This window comes from Acanthochromis polyacanthus, chromosome 9 (genome assembly GCF_021347895.1).
Source record: "Acanthochromis polyacanthus isolate Apoly-LR-REF ecotype Palm Island chromosome 9, KAUST_Apoly_ChrSc, whole genome shotgun sequence".
NCBI lineage: Eukaryota > Metazoa > Chordata > Actinopteri > Pomacentridae > Acanthochromis > Acanthochromis polyacanthus.
In genome coordinates this window covers 19,947,276-19,969,247 of record NC_067121.1, presented here as the reverse complement: position 1 = coordinate 19,969,247, position 21,972 = coordinate 19,947,276, and the positions used below count along the sequence as shown (strand labels likewise).

Below are 21,972 nucleotides of genomic sequence, written 5' to 3'. Positions count from 1 at the left end.
TTTCTCTATGCTGTTCAGAAAAGTCTCCTTTAGTGATACCCCAGTGAGCTCTTGGAAGTGGACCGTCATGCCAATCTCCTGAAACAAAAAAGGCCAGTCCTCCACGAGTGACTGCAGATCTGTTCCCTTGTTTATCTCTTTACGTTGAGTGTAGTAGGTGCACTTCATAAGCACTTTCACATCATCTGGACTGAAGTTGGTCTGTTCATTGAGCACTTTCATTTTGTCCTTCTTTTCCTGCAGTGTTTCCAGTGTCTCATCAAGTGGCATGTATTTCATGTCCCACTTTACACAGCCATATGTGTCCTGAACAGCTGCCCTTTTTTCGGCTGGGACTTCATCTGTGTCATACTCTTCTGATCCTCGTCTGCGCTTAATCATCTTTGGCGATGAAGACCGTCTCACATTTTCGATTCGGGTTTGTAACTGCTTAGCCAGTGAGTGATATCCTGTTCCCACCACATCACCTTCTATGACATCTTGCAGTGACTGCGGATACTTTGCAACAATTCTTTTGGCTACTTCTGTGGAAGCTTGTTTACTGGGTGAAGCACAGGCTTTCAGCATGTCAGAAATGACAATCCGTACCATTTCTCTTCGTAATCGTGGGCTTGGCCTTTTGTTTCTCTCAAAGCACTGTATCAACGCTTCTGGAAACTTCTCCCATGGAATCTTGAAGCTGTCAACCCAATCAGCAGCAGGTATTTGCCAATTTGGCGAGTCAGAGGAGAATGAGGAGTGCATCGAGGAAGCCAGAGAAGTAAATGGTGACTGGATGTGGATTTCAGTGCTCCGTGCTGTCAAACAAACATATATATTGGCATTAACATGATGCATTAAATGAGGTTTCATCCTAGGTTTTAGGACTGGGCTATCTGGTCAAAAATCATCATATCATCAATTATTCTTGCCTCTTATACAATGTAGGCTAGTTACAAAAAATTTATCACCGGTTTTTCCACATTTTTTGGAAACACAATACGCTCACTAGCAACATAAACATAAAAAAACAGTCCAATGCTCTCTGTAGCATACAGTGATCAATTGGGTCCTTTAAAATAATGACTGAAGCCTCGCTCGTAACAGAAAATCAGTTGACAAATTCAGACTGTCCATGATATAAGATTGACAAATTACTCGGGCCCACTTGGTTATACTTCATACATTTCATCAAGATGTACTTACTAGGTTGTTGCCAGGCAGCTACCAATTTCCTTGCTTGAATTGGTCTCAATACTGAAAGAAGATCCTTTTCCTGAATGAACTGAAAATCCTCAGTGGTCTCCACCCCCAAGGACTGTAGCATCTCCTCTACAGTATTTAGAACTGAGGTAGGGAGGTCCGGCAACACCTTAGTAATGGCACTGCATTTTTTGCTTTGCTCTGCATCATCCATTCCTGATTATGAAAGAGTGAATAACGGTCAATTAACACAAGAATAACAGCCCAGGACACTAACTAGTGTGACAAGACACTGTGTTTCAGTGGAACAATTTGGTATCCATCCTTCATGTAAGAATGCAATGGATAGAAATCTATCAAGTCACTAATGTTCACACAGTGCATCTTTTCATTGTCTTTCCTAACCGAGTACAGATGGTACTGAGGAAGGAACTCTGCCATATACACAGACACCAGAAAATAAACTGTGTCATTTCTTATCAAAATAAGGATGAGTTCACCAAACTCCACAGAGTCAATGTTCCCTGTGACAAGGAATTGTCCTTTCTTGTATGATGTTCCCTTATATAGAATTTCAACAGTGACCTTTGTGTTGGCATCATTGAAGCCGAATTGGCTGACTGCATCTTGAATGGCTTTACTGTACAGTACAGAGTAAAAGGAGAACCACCTTTAACTTGCAGAACAGCTTTACCCATTGATCCTGCAGAAAGATAAGCCTGCAACATCTGATGTCTTTCTGAGAGAGTAAGACAGAGGTTTTTGAAATTCTTTAGATTCCGTGCGCACCTCTTGAAATAGCTGTGCTTACTTTCGAAGCGCATAGTCCACAGACGGATCAAAGGGCCAAATTTCAGAATCAGGGCAGGGTAATGACGTAAATAATGATGCTTTGGCCTCAGGTTACTTTCTGGAAAGAGAGCTTTTCTTGATTCTAAATATTCTTGAATGAGAACATCAAGATATGCAACCTGAGCTACAGAGATTTTCTGAGCACATATCATGTCCACAATGTCTTTCAGCAACAGAGTCAACTGCCACACATCATCTGACACATCTTTCACTCGGTCACCAATTATGAGGGGTAGCAATCTTAAAAAATTCCAATTTTGTATGGCCTGCCCTGAGAGTTTAGTTGCTTGAGGGCTAACCTCACATGGCGTTGTAGTAGCATCAGAGGAACAGTATTTGAACTGTTTAATGCGACGATTCAGAGTGGAGTACGTGAACCATGCCTTTTTCTTTATGAAATACTTAAGATACAGTGCAACATCATAAGACAAAACACCCTCAAAGATGTCATGTCCTAGACAAGGCGGCAACCCCGGCTGACAAACATTAAAGTATTTCAAAGAATTGAACACTGACTTGAACTTTACTCCTTCAACGTCTGGTGTATCCTCAGTCTGGAGGCGATCAATAGCTGAATTGTAGCTCTCAGTGCTGCGCGCTGGTCCACACACATTTGGATCACAACCCTGAAATTGAGAACGGGTTATTCGGCAGTACCTACAAAAATGCTCTGAGCGACTGAAATTTTCAGAGAAGCCACCAATGCAATGCGAGCCTAAATTATCTCCAGCAATGCAATACAATGTCCCTTTCACTACTGTTCCATCTGATAGGACAAGCCCATTGTCCTCCAATTCCTTCAAATCTGCTACTAACTCAGAGAACACCTTAGCATGTCCAAATTCTTTGAAGTCTTTCTCTCTACACAGTAAAACAAGTGACATGTGGTCCGTATCAGACCGTACATGAAGTGGCAAATTAGCAACCGAGACATAGACAGCTAGTACTTTATGTCTTGTCTTTGCTGACCCTAAAGGGTTAACAACTTCAAAGGCATCCTGGTAAAGTAGTAGCTTGAGACTTGAAGGATGTTTTCCAAAAAAATCATGGGATTTCAAGATCTGACCATCATTAATGTCACTTAGAACATCTGAAGGAGAATCAGTTGAGGGCTTTCCTGACACATAATTCTTCCACAGATCAGATTCTAATAAACATTTCAAAGTCTCTCTGACAGGCACATAATAGGCAAACCTGTCTGTCCTGTTCTCATCTCTTCCTAAATACATTTTTTTAGGCTCCACATAGTTAAACATTTTTTTGAAAGTCTGAGATCTTGAGTATACTGTCCTCATTGGTCCTGTATGACATGCAGAGAACAGATCACATCCACTGACAGACTCACAAATTTTGTTAATGTCCTCATCTGATAATGATATATCATTTTTTAGCAGAGAAGTAAGTTTAGTCAAAGTATATGTCTGACCCAGCTCATGTATGTTTTGTATCTCCTCAACAATGTTCTGTATGGTTGAGGCAGGTAACAGAAATTGTCCTTGCAATTTCAAGTAGAACAAACATACATTTCTAAGAAAAAGATCACTGAAATTTTCAGAGATACTCAAATCTGATTCATCAGTGCCTGACATTGCTCCTGCCTCATACACAGGGGGACCAAAGTCATCTGACTGACTTTGAAAAGATGTCTGAGACTCACATTCTTTGTGAGAGTCACTGACATTGCAGTCTGCCAAATCTCTATGTTTACGTGACATGTGGGCGGTAAATGAAGATTTGACCTTGAAAACACGTGTGCACCCGGTCACAGGGCAAGTCACTGCACGTCCTTCCACAATGTGCTCCTTTAAGTGAGATATTAGATCTTTTATGTGGAGACACTGGCGTCCACACAACGCCATTGAGCACTGAAAAGCAGTAACGGTCTTCTCCACAGTAACAGGAGCAGAAATATTATGCCTCCGGTAGAAATGAGCCTTAAACGCGCCATATCTACAAAATGTCTGCTTGCAATCGGCTCCAACGCACTTAAATAGACAATGTGGTTCATTTCGATGAAGTTTGCAATGAAGCACATAACCTTTCAACGTATTAACCGACTTGCGACAGAAATTACAACTAAACATGTCCCTAGCCAACAAAAACTAGCCTCTTGATGTTCAACACCAAACCTAATTTACTCCGTTGCTAAACAAAAATCAATTCATTAATTTAACCCACCGAACTGATACTGTGAGGACAACAAAACCTGCAGACAAGGCATCTTAGCGAGTTGAAAATAAATGTAAAGTTAGCTTCGGTAGGTCTACCTACATGGCTAACCTGACCTGGCAAAAACAGACGTAAAGTAAGCTAGCACTCATGTAATTACAAACCTAAACGAACCTTCAACAAGCCGTTTTCCCTCATACTCCAAAAAATTGAGTGGATAATACGCTTACCTCAAGACCAGAGTTTTCCCCAGAAATTTGCACTTTTGTTGGTATGTCCCCACCAAAGCTGCGTTGGGCGTAGAAAACGCGCGATGAATGCAACTGCGTGACCCGGTCAAATTTTGAATTTCCGTTAGAGACGCTCTCTCTCGCGCGCGCGCACCCGCTCGCTCGCTCTCGCTCTCTCGCTTTGCTTGTTCGTTCAGCTGTATTCTGAGGAATGGGTTGTTCTACAGAGTCCACTGAATGTGAGTGTGGTGCTGCAGTGGGATGCCACCATTGCAACAAGTCAGTTTGTGAAAATTCTACCCTTGAAAATATTCCAATATCAGCTGTAAGTGATCTACCACTTCCTGACTGAGTTGCTGTTGTTCCTAAACACTTCCAATTTGCTTGAATACCACTTACAATTGATTGTGGAATATGCAGGAGGGAGAGAAACTTCACAAATATTGACAGCTACATCTGCCAGTATTTTATGTAAGTTATACAGATTTTTCCCCCCAGTATTCCTTTACACTGTCACCATTATTTTTACAGTGAAATTCTGGCAACCTCAGCTGTCATATTTCACCATAAATTTTATACAGATTTTTTTCACAGTACTGTAATAACTTTTACACTGTCACCATAATTTTTACGGTGAAATTCTCACAACCACAGCTGCTGGTATTTCACCGTAAATTATACAGATTTCCTTTTAACTGTGATATTCTTAACAAATATATACCATATTTTTTACATCCTTTTTCTGTATAAATGAAGGTATGTTTTTGCTTGATCATTAACGGTTTCATACCGTAAATTTGAAAGTACACTTCAGCAAAATCTGTAATTTAAACAGAATTATACTGTTAAATTTACAGTAATTACTTGCTTGTAATATTACTGGATTTTCCCGTTAATTTTATCAATATCTTGTATTTTCACAGTAAAACTATGTTATTTCTACATGTTAGAACCGTACAAATTATAGTTATATACAGTTTCTTGATTTACGGTTATTCAATGTAACAATTACGGGCATATACTATTTTGGATTTTACAGTCTTTTACTGTTGCTATTTTGCAGTTTTTTACTGTAATTTCTACGGATATTTTTAACAGTGCATCAGTCCATTGTCAAGTCCCGACCACAATCCTGTAATCCTTAACAACGAATAAGATGCAGTTCCTTTAGTCCATTATTCCATCAGAACAGTCCTTCCTTCTGCAGACCAAGTTATTCCACTCAACCAGAGTTACGTGGTAATCATCCCCTGTGCTCGGACTAATGTCCGGATTGCACCCAGGCAGATACCCGCAACAATCTCCCAACTTGCATCTCGATCAGATGTAATTTATAGTTTACTGTATCTTTACCCCCTCCCAACTCACACACTTGCCCCATACACTGACCGCATGATCACTTCCACTTTTAAGGAACTGAAACTGTCTGTTTTGGACTGTCCAGACAGCCCATCTTGCCCCCCCTGATCTCTCCTGTCTGCAACTCAGCACAGGCTCCTGATCAGGAAATGGAAAAGCGGATGTCAGCCTCTAACTGTCGCTGGCATCCCATTGTGCAATCTTTTGGACAATGTGTACAGACTTATTAAAAAAACCCAATCTATTCTGAGTTTAATCTTTACGGTGAACACTTGACCCTAGTTCACTTAACTCATGACTTCTCACCTCATAACAGTAGTCACAACTCTTTCTAAAACACCTCAGTTTCATAGTAATCAAAACTCTTAAAAGCATTCCCATTTCATAACGCATAAGTTCCTCTTTTTAGTCAAATCTATCAAAAACATCAGTTTTCACAGTGAGCTGCTGTTCTGACTTCTACACTGTTTCAACATTAAAGAATGAAAGAAATAGACACTTGGTTAGATCAAACACATTCATTAGGTTATGGCATAATCTGATCCTAAATCACAGTTATATCACAATGTTCCCTTATTTAGCTGTTGTTCTGTCAGAGTCTCCCCTTTGTGGCTGATTCTGGGATCTCATATCTCCATGCTTCACAACAAGAAATAAACCCCGTAATCCAGACTGCGCCTTATGGTGTGGAAAATACGGTACTTGAATACTGGTTTGTGGTGTTCAGTGTTTGGTCTTTGGGCCTCATGTTGTCTTGCACTGTTTGTTTAAAAGAAAAGTTGCTGTTGATAGGTTTATGCAATTATTGTTCAAGTGTTTCACTTAACTGTGTTTAAAAAAGAAAAAAGAAGACAAGGTCAGTGTTAATGGTCAGACTGTCTTTGGTCACATATGCGACCTTGTTTCTTTCTTGTGGCTGTAAGTCGCTCCTTTAGTTACTTGTATTTGAATGTAATCCTAATCCTAACAGTTGTGGAGCAAACTGGCTGAACACTTGGTTGCAGTTCATCGTGTCTTCAAAGAGACGCAAAATCGACATTTTAAAGGGTTTAACCATGTTATCTGAGGCACCCAAAGGAATGTTTTTAAGCCTCAGTTATGCACATGTGCACTTTAAGTTGAATGTGGAGGGAGTTCATTTCTGTAGATTAAATGCATTGATGAGATGAAATATTTCTCTGTTAAAACAGGTTCTGTAGTTTCCATGTTTACAATTGTTTGATCTAAAAAAAATATGAAATCAGTTTGTTATTTATTTGTTTAATTGTTTTGAATGCTTTGTAGGTCAACACAAATTTAGCTTCAGCAAAAGTAATTTCATTTAGGTTGCATCAATAGAACTATCATGTATAGAATATGAAATTTGATCATTGATTATAGATACAAACAAATTAAACACCAACAAGATGACATAAATAAATATATTTAAAAGAAATGCTTCATGCATGTATAACATGGGTGAAGTATGAAAAAGAACATGATTTGACTTAAAGATTTCAATGTGAAATAATGATGCTCAAACAGCAGATATTAATTAAGGGGATATTGGTTGAAAATGTGTTCAAACCAAAACACAATGTAGTTTTGCGCTGTCAGTATTTTTTTTATGCAAATCCAACCAGGTTTTTCTTTCAGTGTGCACAAAACAATTGTTTGCTGCTCAAAATAAATTTTTCATGTTTATGGTTTTATGTCTGTACAATTATTGAGACCTGAAATTATTCCACGTGTTATATAATCATACAGTAAGCTACTATATGAGGCTGAAGATGTAGCATGAAGTTAGCTCTGGATGATGCATTTTTGTTAAATGATTATTGGTAAATAATTACATTAGGTACATTAGATAAGGAACCAGAACAGGATCTGCCCACCAGGCCTGAGATGAACAAATGGAGACAGATCTTACATTATATGAGGTATAAAATTTTCTATTTTACTTCAACATAATTGATGGCACAATTTACCACAACATATTTTATCCAAATGCTCAATTAACCATAAGTTGAAGAAAAGAAAGAAAACTTTTTTTTGAAAGCCATATTCCTCGTATCCAAAGACTACACCAGTGTTTCAGCGTTTCGCATAAACCCAGACCCAACCACAGTGTGCTTTTTTCACTCAGTATGACAGTTCTAGCAATAACAACACTACATATTTGCTCCATTGCATTTGTTTACGTTTAAACGAAGTAGTGCTGAGACTGCTGTCAGAATGTGACTACCTTGTTTTCATTGCATTGAAAAAGCCACCACCATTCATCCAATCTGCTGCAAACTCCACGCTGCACTTCCTCAGGACCCCAGCAATACCCCTACCAAGTCTGAACATGATCTGATGTACCCTTGTCAAGATATGCAGGTTTCAACTCTAAAAAACTAGCTTCTAACTGTTGATTGCATCATCATAGACATTCTAGAATTCAAACCACATTTAAATCATCACAGTGTAGAGTCAGTTCTGGACAGTCAGTGTCTTACGGATTTCAGCAGGACAACAGGACTATATCGAAGCTAGCAAGACATCGAGATTAAATTCAGCAACAACCTTTCGACAAAGTCCAAAGAAGTGAACATTTTTGAGGTAAGTGACTTCACTGTTCTGTTTGATGAAGCAAACACCAGAGGAAACATTCAGAAGGCAGTTTTAAAATCTGTTTTTCTACAACTCTGTAATAATAGTAATAGTTCACGCTGTTTCCTAACTTATAACATGGAATCCAAAAGGAAATTATATTATACTATCCAGCAATACTTTAGTTTTTGTGGTACAACTTGTCTTACCTGCTCAATCAGTTACTTAAGTTCGTCACATTTTCTTTTTCATTTTTGTGACCGAGTGTTTAATGTTAAAAAAATGATTCTGTATGTTTTGTTTTGTATTGCACATTCTCGTTTTTTGTGGGGAATGTGTGCTCAAAGATGAGACTTTCATGACTTCAATGATTTTTTAAATTTCAAGTCACCTGTTTTCAGAGATTATTTCATCGACTTGTCCTGTAGTTGAAACGAGAAAAGACGGTGAAAAATTCCTGTTTTATCTGTATTAGTTCTTGAGATATTGTCATTTAAACATTACCTCAGATGACTGTAATATGTAAAAAATGTGCTGGAAGTGGATAAACAGACTTTTAAAAAATATCTCAAATATCTTGATTTGTAAATAAAAAATCTGAAAACATTCAAAAATATTCGTCAGCAATTTATAACAACATTAGTCAGAGCATGTCATTATAGGTGATTAAATGCAGATAGATGAGAAAAACAACGGCAGTTTGATCATTTAACATGACATTTTCAAAAATAAACAATGCCGAGGACTTTCTAATTGTTTTTAAAGGCATTCTAGAATTCATGTCAAACACAAAAACTCTGAGTGGAGACACCATTTCACTTTATTTTACTGAGTTATTTATTAGTTTATTGAGTAGTTTAGTAAAACCAACCTCAGAGACATCCATATTTCAACAAAATCTAGATAAGCAAACTTTTGTGAGGTAAGTAACTCCACTCTTCTGTTTAATGAAGTAAACACTTTGGAGTTTCTGAGGAAGCATCCGTGTAATTTTACTGCAATACTGTCCAATATGCCTTGTAACACAATTCAGAACAGATTGTAACACTCAGTGCTGTTGCTTTGTGATAATTGGTTCAATATTTAGCAAATTTGATAAAAAAAACTGAGATCACAACAGTGTGGTAGATTACCAACGGTTTAACAAGACATCCATAGATTATGGTTCTCTTTTGTGTCTGTTTCACTTTCAGTCTTCTGTGACGACATAAAAATGAACATTCAGAGTTCATCCTCATCGCCTTCCTCTGAGGGGAGTACCACAACGCAGCGTTCCAAAGTCCCAAAAGGCTACACGTTGGTGAAAAACCTGGGACGTGGAGGCTATGGAACAGTGCTGGAATGTGTGGAAGACAAGACTGAAGAGCATGTGGCTATAAAGATGCCTGAAAGGAACAATCTAGACCGTGAGGTAGGACACTGATTTCAGCTGAAGAGTGACACAAAAAGACATTTTTAAAACCAGGGCAGTACCACTATAAGATTCTGAGTAGTGGCACTGGTCATCTAATGTACTTCATAGTTGTTGAGAAGAACTGATTGGACTATGTGGCTCAGCAAACATGTTATGTCTCCACAGGCGGAAATCTTGGAAAAGCTCATGTGCCACAACTCGGACAAGTCCAACATCATCAAGTACAAGGGAGAAGTCTTTGTAAAAAGTACGCGGCTCCTGGTGTTGGAAAAACTGGACATCTCCCTGTGGGACTATGTACGTGGCTTAAAAGAGCCAATGCCACTGGAACACGTCCGTACCGTTATTCAACAGGTATGACCTTCTATTGTCTCCCTATATTTATCTCCTACAGTGGTGCTAGAACCAGCATCGGTGGTTCAGGAACCTTTACAACCTCTACTTTTATTGCCATGTGACAGATTTCTTCAACTCCTGATAAATGTTGTTGTTTTTTCTTACAGCTGGCCGTGGCTTTGAATACTACTAAGAGTGCTGGCATAATCCACGGTGACGTGAAAATGGACAACATCGTGATGGTGGATCATGTGAAGCAGCCCTTCAAGGTCAAACTCATTGACTTTGGTGTGGCCAAGTACACGTCCGAAGCCAAAGCAGGAGAGCTACTCCAAATACCTGCATTTAGGTATGATAATACTGTTAAGTTTTCACCACTGAGAAATCTTTAAATCAGCACTGTCTCCTTACTGTCTACTGTGTCACATCTTCTTTTGATGTTTTTTCCACATTCAGAGCTCCAGAAATCATCCTGGGCCTGCCGTATTCAGAGGCCATCGACGTTTGGTCGTTAGGCTGCATGATGGCCTGGATGGTGGCTCGTATTGCTCTCTTCGGAACAGAGTCAGAATACTGGATAGTGAGTAAATTACTGTAGCTGAAACGCATTAGACACCGTCACACGATTAGCTTCAGGTCTAACGTGGTGTTGTGTTCTGTCTGCAGCTCCGACAAATGATCAGTCTGCTGGGTCTGCCGCCGCAACATCTCATCGAGGCTGGTCGGAGATCACGATTCTTTTTGAAGAAAAAGTGTAGTGGCTTGTGGCGGCTGAAGGTACAATACTCCTACTGTGATTTTACCACTGACCTTTACTCGCTCAATAAGATGAAGGCTTTAGTAAGCATCATTGTTTTCTTCTTTCAGACTCCGAGAGAGTATTTTGGGATCTTTGTCATGTACAGCACCCCCAGATGTCACACGTTCCGCTCTCTGGATGAAATGAAAACGGTAGGTAGTTTAGGAAGCAGCAGCTAGTTGCTGAAGAGTGATGTTCATTTATTGTATTCATATTTCAGGTTGAAGGTGACTTGACCACTGTTGTACTTCCCAAATGTTTTCTGCACCAGGTGTATTCTGAGACGGATAACCCAGCAGAGGCCGATGAGAGGAGGGAGTACATCGAGCTGTTGAAGGCGATGCTTCAGTGGGATGAGAAGGACAGAATCACCCCCAGTGGTATCCTCAACCACCCTTTTATCACCAAAAGCTACCTCAGCAGCAGCTCCCCCACCAGCAGTTGGTAAGTGTGCTTCTATTTACTTTGTACACAGGTTGTGAGATATTAACAGTCCAGCAAGTGACAAAACACTGATATGGACTTTTGCTGATTTGCATGTTTACATTCTCTGCTTGTCGGATGTAAACCCAACAGTGTGTGTTTCCTTTTTTTAGCAATGAACCTAAACCCTCCACCAGCCTGTTCATCATGGTTAAGCCTGCAGAGCCTGAAAACAGAATTGACCTGACAGGCTTACCTGATGAGGACAAAGACCGGGAGGACAAGAAGAGCAGCGAGTATGAGGACATTGAGGAGAGTGATGATTATAAAGCTGCTAAAGACATTGAGGACGGTGAGAGCAATGACACCAGCAACGTCAGCAAGGACGATCAATTCAGGAAGGTCGAGCAGAACCATCAGTACACTGAAGACAGCAAGAAGGAGCAAAGCAAGAAGAAAAAGAAGAAAAACTGCTTCCAACGCATCTTGTCTTGCATGAAGAAGACGTTCTGCTGCTGTGTGTGTGTGTCTGATGTGATGGACTGAGCAGCACCAATGTCCTGCAGTCACATTTCAGTCTCACTGGTCCTGACCTCAGTAACCTTCGCTGGGTTTATTGTTCCCTTTTCTTTTTTTTTTAATTATTTGTTTATTTTTCTCTAGTGTTTTGATCTGTTTTCTGTATAATATCCTGCTCTCTCCCTCCTTTACCCTCACTCCAACCGGTCGAGGCAGATGGCCGCCCTGTCTGAGCCTGGTTCTGCCGGAGGGTTCTTCCTGAAAAAGGGAGTTTTACCTCCCCACTGTCGCCAAGTGCTTGCTCAGACGGGAATCCAAAGGAAATTTTGGATTTGTTGGATTTCTCTCTGTAATTTTCTTTACTTTTCTCATTGAAGTGTCTTGAGATGACACATTTCAACTTGTAAATAAAATTTATTGAAACTGAATTGAAAGGTTCACCCAAAAAGTGTCTGCATTTTGGTGACATGGTTGTTGCTCACAACTGGCCTGAGTCAGTCATGGCTTCTCAGTTGCCATGCAGAGCAGAGACTCTTTTGTTTGTTTTTTTTAAACGTTCATCATTATTTTTGGTGAATTTTTGAATTTGACATACTAAATAAAGTGACTACAATGAAATCTGACAATTTTAAGCTTATTTTCAATATTTTTCTCAATGTAACCACACAAAACTGATGGTATTTATTACAAACAGTCTGAAAGCTGAACCATTCTTTCCATTTTTGCAGTTTGTGGCTCTAAAAAAACATTTGTATTTTGGAGATTTTTTTCAGAGAAAGCATGCCTTTTAAGCACAGTAGTGTTAAGAGGGTTAGAAGTGACAAACATATCTCATTGCAATGAGTGATAAAGTTATTTTTCCTGCACTCCACAACTTACAAGTCTCTAAACTATCAATCCTAACTATTTGTATTCCTTTACATTGGATATCTCTTTTCACAGATACAAAATCACAAAGTGCTTTATAGGGCTGGCCCGAATAGTGGTTTCTGGCCTCCTAATATTCGGGCCCTATTAAAGACGAATATCCGAATATTCATTCTGCCCCGGCGCGGCGGCTGGTGGCGGCTGGTGGCGGAGATAGCCCGAATATTCGGATCCGTTGGTCTGGTCTCCCGGGTCCAAATTTTGCCTTCGTTTTGTCTTCAGTTAAACTGAAGAATTCCCAAACAGCAGGTCTTCAGCATGTGTTTATGCAACGAAGTGAAGCGTGACGTCAGAGTGGGCAGCCACCCGGCCATTCGGGTGGTGGTAACAAACACGAATGGAGGAGCCGAGATGAGCCGAAGAACACGACGGGATGAGCCGAAGTGGGCCGAAGGCGCAGGGAAGAGACGCAGTGTTGCCAACTTAGCGACTTTCTCGCTAAATCTAGCGACTTTTCAAAGCTCCTAGCGACTTTTTTTGTCAAAAGCGACTAGCCACATATCTAGCGACTTTTTCTGCCGTTTTGGAGACTCTGACAGGAAAACTCGGATCATTCTGCAGTTACTGTTTTCAACAAGCAGCAGGTGCTGCTGTGAGCTCCTCCCCATCTCAAAGCACAGGCTGTCAGTCCAGTAACCCCGCAGCAGTCCCAGTGTCTGATTAGAGGACACATCGCTCCGCGGCCAGATGGCAGATGAAACACGCATGCGCAAAGTCACTGCAGATCCCATCCAGACTTACGGAGCCATATAAACGAAAATGTTTCTTCACTGTCATGCTAAAATAAACCACAGCATTTATCCTCTAGTAAAAATATTTTGGGTGTTTTATAATCACTTTTTGGTCTCTGCCACAATGTTATTCTTTCCTACAACGTTGATTACAATTACATGCAAACTGAGAAATATGCAAATTAGGAAATGACATCATTTAGCGACTTCTTGCGACTTTTAGGACAGCCAACAGCGACTTTCCTTACTGAGGAGTTGGCAACAGTGACGAGACGAGCTCCGAATAGTTTCGTCTGGGGGGAGAATAGGGTGATCACATAGACATATGTGTATATGTTATAGACATATATGTGTTTATGTGATCACAGGACGAGATGAGCCGATATGTGCAGATGTGGGCCGAAGGCGGAGGGAAGACAGTAACGCCGCATATTCTTTCCGCTCAGTAACGTCCGAAGGGGGGGGGGACCAAAATTAATATCAGGATACCGCCGTAGCAAATGAATATTCGGATATTCCGGATATTGGGGTCCAGCCCTCGTGCTTTACAATTATAATAAAACAAATTAATGTAATAATAAAATAAAATGTTTATTACCATCAGACCCTGTTCTCTAATATCATTAAAAAAAATTCATTTCGAAAATAGAAGACGAGTAACAGTTATTATTAGCAAACTTTATAATGTGTTTTACTAATATGCAACATATTTAAACATACTATTATGTTATTTTAACACTAATAATAACATATTTTAACATAATATGAAGTATTAACCAAGTCCATGATGTATTTTCTTTGTATCATACTAAAAAAAACTTAACGGAAGCAATGGCAAAATTTTTAAAAACAATTAATATTAGCAAACTTTGTAATATATTTTACTCATCAGCAATGTGTTCCTTGAAAACCATGGAAGAAATTGTTCATGTGGCCAACTATTTTTGAAGAAGTATCCATTATTTTCCCAGTGAAGAGAAGGAGCACATGGAGTAACACATTTTAGTGCATTGAAAGAATTGAACTTTCCGAACACTACTGTGGTCAGAATGGGTCATGCTGCCACCTTGTGGTAAAACCTAAAATATTTTTTAACCTGTGTATTTATACCCTGATCACAAATGCTGGCGGGCCACAAATAAATTCGACAGTGGGACGGATTCGGCCCTCGGGCCGGACTTAGATGGATAATATGCATGGATCATTCCAGAACTGGAGGACATTTTACGTCCCATTCATCAAATTTCAAATAATCCATGTAACAAAATACTAAAACACACAGTTGTTGTGTAAATGTTCTTATCCTGAGACCAAATCTAAAAAAAGAAACTATAGGAGAAAAGAACGTTTGAAAATAGTTTTTAAAATACCAAGTAAGTCTGGAGTTCCCCTTAAAGGGGAACTTCAGTTTTTTTTTCCACCTGGGGTCTGTTTTCATATGTCTTTTCATACATGTGAGTGATGGAGAAATGAATTTTCGACATAGCTCCAGTATTTAGCCAAGCAGGCAGTTTCGCAGCTCAGCTCGCAGCTCAACTAGCGAAAAGTATGGGGCAACGTGCCCCCCCGCGTCAAAGTCCGCCCCAACATGCTTTTTTTCCCACACTGACCGGCTCGGATAGTCTCAACGAGTGTCCCAAAACATACTAGAGATGAGAAGTGAACGAAAACCTCCACATTACTTGGCGATCGCTATTTGTTGTGGTCTGTATCCAAATCTCAGGATGCTAGAAAGCAAATCTTGTTTTGGCGCGATAGCTCGCGCCAAAACCAGAGAATCTTGGAGGAGAATATATTTAGGTGACACTTTTCTCGGTCTGTGGCTGCTGTGTTAAAGACACAGAAAGACTCACCAGCTCTTTAAGTATCAAAATAACCCTGCTGTCATTTCACCGATTCTAACAAAACATTACTCCATAGATGCTGCTTTCAAACACATATCATGAATCTGAAATCATTAAGAGGAGGACCTCCATTGTGGGAAACAACAGACGCTGTATTTGTGAGGAGTGTGGTCAGAAAACCGGCATCAATACAGACTGAGTGCTGGAGGGCTTTATAATCTACTCCCGCTTCAGGTTGGTTATTTTAAAAGACACTCTTTGGGTTCCTTCATCCAAACTGGCAAACGGAGGCAGAGTGTGTACAAGATGGAAAGGGTTTGAGCTGAATTCTTGGGGCAGTATTGGGGGGAACACTGGTTTGGATCAGTGAACACAACATCGTAACTGAGGCAGCTTGGTCTGAATTTTGTAGCACTTCTTATTTACACATGTGCTCCTGAATACATTTTACATTTCACACACGTTTATGATGACTTGCAAACGTCACTGGCACCATCAGGTCGTGACTGTAACACACTGTGCTCTCAAAAAGCCTGATGGCACTCTTCAAATAGTCCTTTCCTGTATTTTTAAAAATGACTGTAGACTAACTTGACAAAATTCACTTCTCTCAAAGTAGACATTTCAGTGTGCTACTGACCTCCCCCGGGGTGGAGATTTGCCGGGACGTCCTCGCTTGCTGAGCAGAGTTGGACCTCGGGGGGCTGGAGCTCCTCTCGTCCTGGAAATCAGAGTCTGAGTCAGTATCCACATCTCCCTCTACACCAGAATCGGAATAATAGTCTGAATCTGAATCTGATTCTGAGGTGTACGGTGGGGGGATGAGACTTATGTGAGGCTCTGGAGGGTAATGCAGTGAGCCAGAGGTGGACGGCTGGGGGCTGGTGCTCCTTTCTGGCTGGGCAGCGTGTTCCTGTGACAGATAACTTGAGGTCAAACACTGTTGTCTAAAAATGCTGACTGGTGATTTCATTTGGCCATTTGTTGTATTTATTACAGTTACGGTAAGCTATCCTCACGGGAGGCAGCCGTCTGTGAAAACACATTTCAGCAGAGTGTTTAGGACGACTGACCTCCGGCCGGGATGGTTCCTCGCCTCCACGCTGAAAGCCAGAGGGGGTGCAGGACCACTTGGCTGGAGGCTCCTGGTGGGCTGCTGTCTCGCTTTCGCTGGTTAGAAAGTTGAGAGAGGAAGAAAGGGAGAAATTTGTCATTTCATTTCATGCACAAAACGGTTTGTCAAAAAAAAATGTATACATTAAATGAATTAGATTAAAATGAAAAAGATATTCCACAAATCTGTTACATTACGAAATTCAATCCAAATATAATAGCAATGCATTCCATGTTTTACTATTTAAACCTATTTAATAGTCAGCAAAAACTTGTGCATTTTTCTTGAAATAATTAAGAATTCCATCCATCTATGCATAATCTATAAACTACTCAATCCTCTGTTGGATCGTGGGAGGCTGGAGCCTATCTCAGCTGACTCAGGACAAGGGTTCGCCCTGGACAGGTCAGCAGTCTGTCTCAGAGCTACAGAGGGAGACAGGTGATCAGAACAATATGTTAATTTTCCAAAAAAAAACCTTCAGTACCATTAAAACAACCCTGAAACATGCAGTGCCTTGTGAAAGTATTCGGCCCCCTTGAACTTTTCAACCTTTCGCCACATTTCAGGCTTCAAAAATAAAGATATAAATTTTAATTTTTTGTCAAGAATCAACAACAATTGGGACACAATCATGAAATGGTAAATGGTCTGTATTTATATAGCGCTTTACTATACCTGCAAGGTACCCAAAGCGCTTTACATGATACATCACATTCACCCATTCACACACTGATGGCGGAAGCTGCCATGCAAGGTGCTAACCACGACCCCATCAGGAGCAATTCGGGGTTAGGTGTCTTGCTCAGGGACACCTCGAACACGACGGGGCGAGGATCAAACCGGCAACCCTTCGGTTGCAAGACGGCCACTCTACCCACTGAGCCATGCCACCCCATGAAGTGGAATGAAATTTATTGGATATTTTAAACTTTTTTAACAAATAAAAAACTGAAAAGTGGGGCGTGCAATATTATTCGGCCCCTTTACTTTCAGTGCAGCAAACTCACTCCAGAAGTTCAGTGAGGATCTCTGAATGATCCAATGTTGTCCGAAATGACTGATGATGATACATAGAATTCACCTGTGTGTAATCAAGTCTCCGTATAAATGCACCTGCTCTGTGATAGTCTCAGGGTTCTGTTTAAAGTGCAGAGAGCATCATGAAGACCAAGGAACACACCAGGCAGGTCCCAGATACTGTTGTGGAGAAGTTTAAAGTCGGATTTGGATACAAAAAGATTTCCCAAGCTTTAAACATCTCAAGGAGCACTGTGCAAGCAATCATATTGAAATGGAAGGAGTATCAGACCACTGCAAATCTACCAAGACCCGGCCGTCCCTCTAAACTTTCACCTCCAACAAGGAGAAGACTGATCAGAGATGCAGCCAAGAGGCCCATGATCACTCTGGATGAACTGCAGAGATCCACAGCTGAGGTGGGAGAGTCTGTCCATAGGGCAACAATCAGTCGTACACTGCACAAATCTGGCCTTTATGGAAGAGTGGCAAGAAGAAAGCCATTTCTCAAAGATATCCATAAAAAGTCTCATTTGAAGTTTGCTACAAGCCACCTGGGAGACACACCAAACATGTGGAAGAAGGTGCTCTGGTCAGATGAAACCAAAATGGAACTTTCTGGCCACAATGCAAAATGATATGTTTGGCTTAAAAGCAACACACCTCATCACCCTGAACACACCATCCCCACTGTCAAACATGGTGGTGGCAGCCTCATGGTTTGGGCCTGCTTTTCTTCAGCAGGGGCAGGGAAGATGGTTAAAATTGATGGGAAGATGAATGGAGCCAAATACAGGACCATTCTGGAAGAAAACCTGTTAGAGTCTGCAAAAGACCTGAGACTGGGACGAAGATTTATCTTCCAACAGGACAATGATCCAAAACATAAAGCCAAATCTACAATGGAATGGTTCACAAATAAACGTATCCAGGTGTTAGAATGGCCAAGTCAAAGTCCAGACCTGAATCCAATCGAGAATCTGTGGGCAGAGCTGAAGACTGCTGTTCACAAACGCTCTCCATCCAACCTCACTGAGCTCGAGCTGTTTTGCAAGGAGGAATGGGCAAGAATTTCAGTCTCTCGATGTGCAAAACTGATAGACATACCCCAAGCGACTTGCAGCTGTAAATGCAGCAAAAGGTGGCGCTACAAAGTATTAATGCAAGGGGGCCGAATAATATTGCACGCCCCACTTTTCAGGTTTTTAGTTGTTAAAAAAGTTTAAAATATCCAATAAATTTCGTTCCACTTCACGATTGTGTCCCACTTGTTGCCTGAAATGCAAGCCTGAAATGTGGCGAAAGGTTGAAAAGTTCAAGGGGGCCGAATACTTTCACAAGGCACTGTATGTCAGCTTGTTTTTCCTTTTCCTGTCATAAGTTGCTAGACAACTATAAAGCTCTCCAAACAGATGCCGAAGATGGCTTGAGGAGTGCCTCAAACTGTGCCTTGGAAAGTAAGAAGGTGGAGGAAGACTTTTCTGCAAAGAGATGTTTGCAAACTGACACTTTAAAGGTAAATTCAAGTATGTACTTTGTTCAAGATCTACATGTACTTTACTTTAGCCCAATGTTTTTTTATTTAATTTTGCTTTGGTCACTGGCCAGAAGTTTCTAATTTATATATTAGATAGATAAAATATCTAATGTCTAAATCACATCCCAACCAATGCAACTGTGTGAAGCACAGCAACAGTGTAGGGGTACTACCTTATGATTTATAGCTCTCGTTATCAATAATTGGGGCACCACCCAAGATTCCAAGGGAAATAATAAACTTTAATAAAAAAATTAATATTCATAAAAATTTTGATCAATCTCATATCAAAAAGTCTTGAATCCTCGTTTAAATTCTACACAAAGAAACACAAGACTGTAATTTGGTCTAAAATGAGGTATTTATTAACTATTCTATGAAAAATAATGACAAGTGAACTATATACAATGTAGATATGATGTGTGTGTGTGCGTGCAGGGCTACATGTGTGTGCGCGTGCATGTGTGGAATGTGGGAGTGTGTGTGTGGTGTGTGTGTGTGTGAGAGATGTGGAAGTGTGTGTGAGAGAGAAGGAAATATGGTGAGGATTAGCCAGAGCTAACCTGACGAGGTAACCGGTAATTTGAATTAAGAATTAATCATTTGTAAAGGAATAAACTGATTAAATGAATTAATTGACCAAGCGGTTAGTACATCACCCATAGAATGGAATCAGAGCAAGCTCAGCTGGATTTTGAAGTGAACCGTCATGGGGCTGGGACTTGCGGCCTTCAGAGAAGCAGCACAACGGTCTGGACTTGCAGGTTCGGAGCGGTGTGTCGTCGTTATGGCCACGCTTGGATGTCCTGCCGCGGATTTATCGATTCTATGCAAATGGACCTGATCCAACAGGTCTACAGAGGTCACAGCTGAATGGCGCCGGGTTTAATGCCGCCTGATTTAAGAAAATGATGGCTTTCAATCTTAGCCAAGAAAAACGGATGTTTGATGAAAAACTGTCAAAATTCAGAAAAATAAATGCTGGTTCTGAATCGGTTCTCCAGATTAAACGAATAAAATTCAGCTTAACATGAGCAAAATGTCTAGACTAATGTTCCAAAAACTGAAGAAATAAATAGTTAACACTTTGGAAGGAAGATAACTTAAAAAGAAAAAGAAAAACGCGCTTTAGATAGAGAAAATGAGAGAGACTTTGGTTGGCCCCTATTGAGACAAGTCATTCCATTTTTCTGCTATCAGTACTTTTTGTCATTTTAATTAGGCTCCCTCCCAATGCTGCGTGCCATTAATTTCCACATTTGCTTCATGTCACGGCGAGCGGGTGGACCCAAGCAGAAAGCCACACTACCAGGGCTGGCTGAATGCAAGTGGTTTATTGTTGGGGATGAACAATGGCCAGGATGGGGAAACCAGAGTGCATGAGCGGGGGGTTCCAGGCAGGAGTGGGGGTTCCAGGCAGGAGTGGGGGTTCGAGTGGGGGTTCCAGGCAGGAGAGGGGGTTCCAGGCAGGAGAGGGGTTCCCGGACAGCTGGCTGCGTGGAGGCAGGAGAAAACAAACGTGAGGAAAAACAGGGTAGAAACTCAAACAGATAATGCATAAAGGCTGGAGAGCAAACCGAACTGCGTGGTTCTTGGTTAACACTCTGGCAGGGAGTGGAAGGCTGAGCCGGTACTTATTGCAGAGGTGAGTCGTTAGTGAATGATCGTCAGCTGTCGGGGAGCCATGGAGATAGTTGATTGCCTGAGTGGAGTCAGCTTGAGAAGCTAGACTCCACTCAGGCACCGAGCTGCAGGGGAAAGACAGGGCAGAGGAGCGGATGGGAGACAACCAGACAAACAGGGCAGAGGAGCGGACGGGAGACAACCAGACAGAGACAGGGCAGAGGAGCGGACGGGAGACAACCAGACAGACAGGGCAGAGGAGCGGACGGGAGACAACCAGACAGACAGGACAGAGGAGCGGACGGGAGACAACCAGACAGACAGGACAGAGGAGCGGAACTGTGACACTTCATCCTTCCAAAGAATAGGGGACAAATGCTGCATTGCATCATTTCTTTACATTAAACTTCAAGTAATTCTTTTGTTTGTTATTACATTGTAGGCCTTCAATGATTTTGACCAAAGTACCACAGAAGATGAAGAAAATGGGGAAGATGAGGAAAACTCTATTACAGATTATAAAGCGGTAAATTCATACTTCACCCAAGTTTTATCTTGAGTGAATTAAATTCCAACGGTATCAAATGGTCGTTACTGATCTTATCTTTTTTCCCCTGTAGAATGAAGAATACCTGTCAGATTCTGAAATGGTCTCCGACAGCAGAGCAGCTGAAAACATGGTAAGTGATTGTGTATAAACCTTAGGAGTCATATTCTGCTTTAATCATACACTGTAAAATAACAGTCAATGATTACCTTGACTTTGTTAAAACGAGTTAACATACAGATAAGGGCTCCGGAAATTCCATTCTCAGTAGACTTCACATATGCAAAGTATTTGGCTGCCAAAAATTTTGCTTGTTTGTAGGCGCCAAATACATATTGTTGGCACATTTTTACTGTAAAATTGTTTAATATCATACAATGTGATATCCTGGATTTTTTCACATTCTGTCTCTCACAGTTGAAGTGTACCTGTGATTAAAATTACAGACCACTCTTATCTTCTTAAGTGGGAGAACTTGAAGATTTTTTTGGCTGCCAAAGACCTTTTAGCCCCACTGTAGGTTTTAACTCCTCTTCCGGTCATTATTGGTCACAGGCTCATCATTCTTAACATCCAAGTGTCTGTCTTTACACAAGCAGCATCAACCTAAAGTTTTCCTTTCACGTTGTATATTTTTCTGTCATATTCTCCATATAGAACCACATGGTTGTGTAACCAGGAACATGATTGATTTAAAAAAAAAAAAAGAAAAAAAAAAAACGTTATCATTACCATTCTCTGAAAAAATGTCATGATTAAATCAAAAATTCTG

At 40.7% G+C, this 21,972-nt stretch overlaps 1 protein-coding gene across 6 annotated transcripts in view; it reads right to left on the bottom strand.

The window, feature by feature from the left end:
* LOC127535517 (myosin-K heavy chain-like) overlaps window positions 1-21,972 on the bottom strand; it is a 98,056-nt gene that overhangs the window by 15,245 nt on the left and 60,839 nt on the right. For 2 of the 6 annotated variants that reach the window (XR_007944348.1, XM_051953764.1), the window contains exons 1-3: window positions 16,433-16,852; window positions 16,172-16,272; window positions 16,000-16,080 (exon numbers count right to left, since the gene is read on the bottom strand). The exons of the other annotated variants lie outside the window; for them this stretch is intronic. Coding sequence is in view for 1 of the 2 variants with exons in the window: in XM_051953764.1 (XP_051809724.1) it covers window positions 16,000-16,080; window positions 16,172-16,272; window positions 16,433-16,573 (323 nt within the window). In the remaining variant the exon portion in view is untranslated. Of the gene's footprint in view, window positions 1-15,999; window positions 16,081-16,171; window positions 16,273-16,432; window positions 16,853-21,972 lie in introns of those variants that run through there. 6 annotated transcript variants of the gene reach the window in all.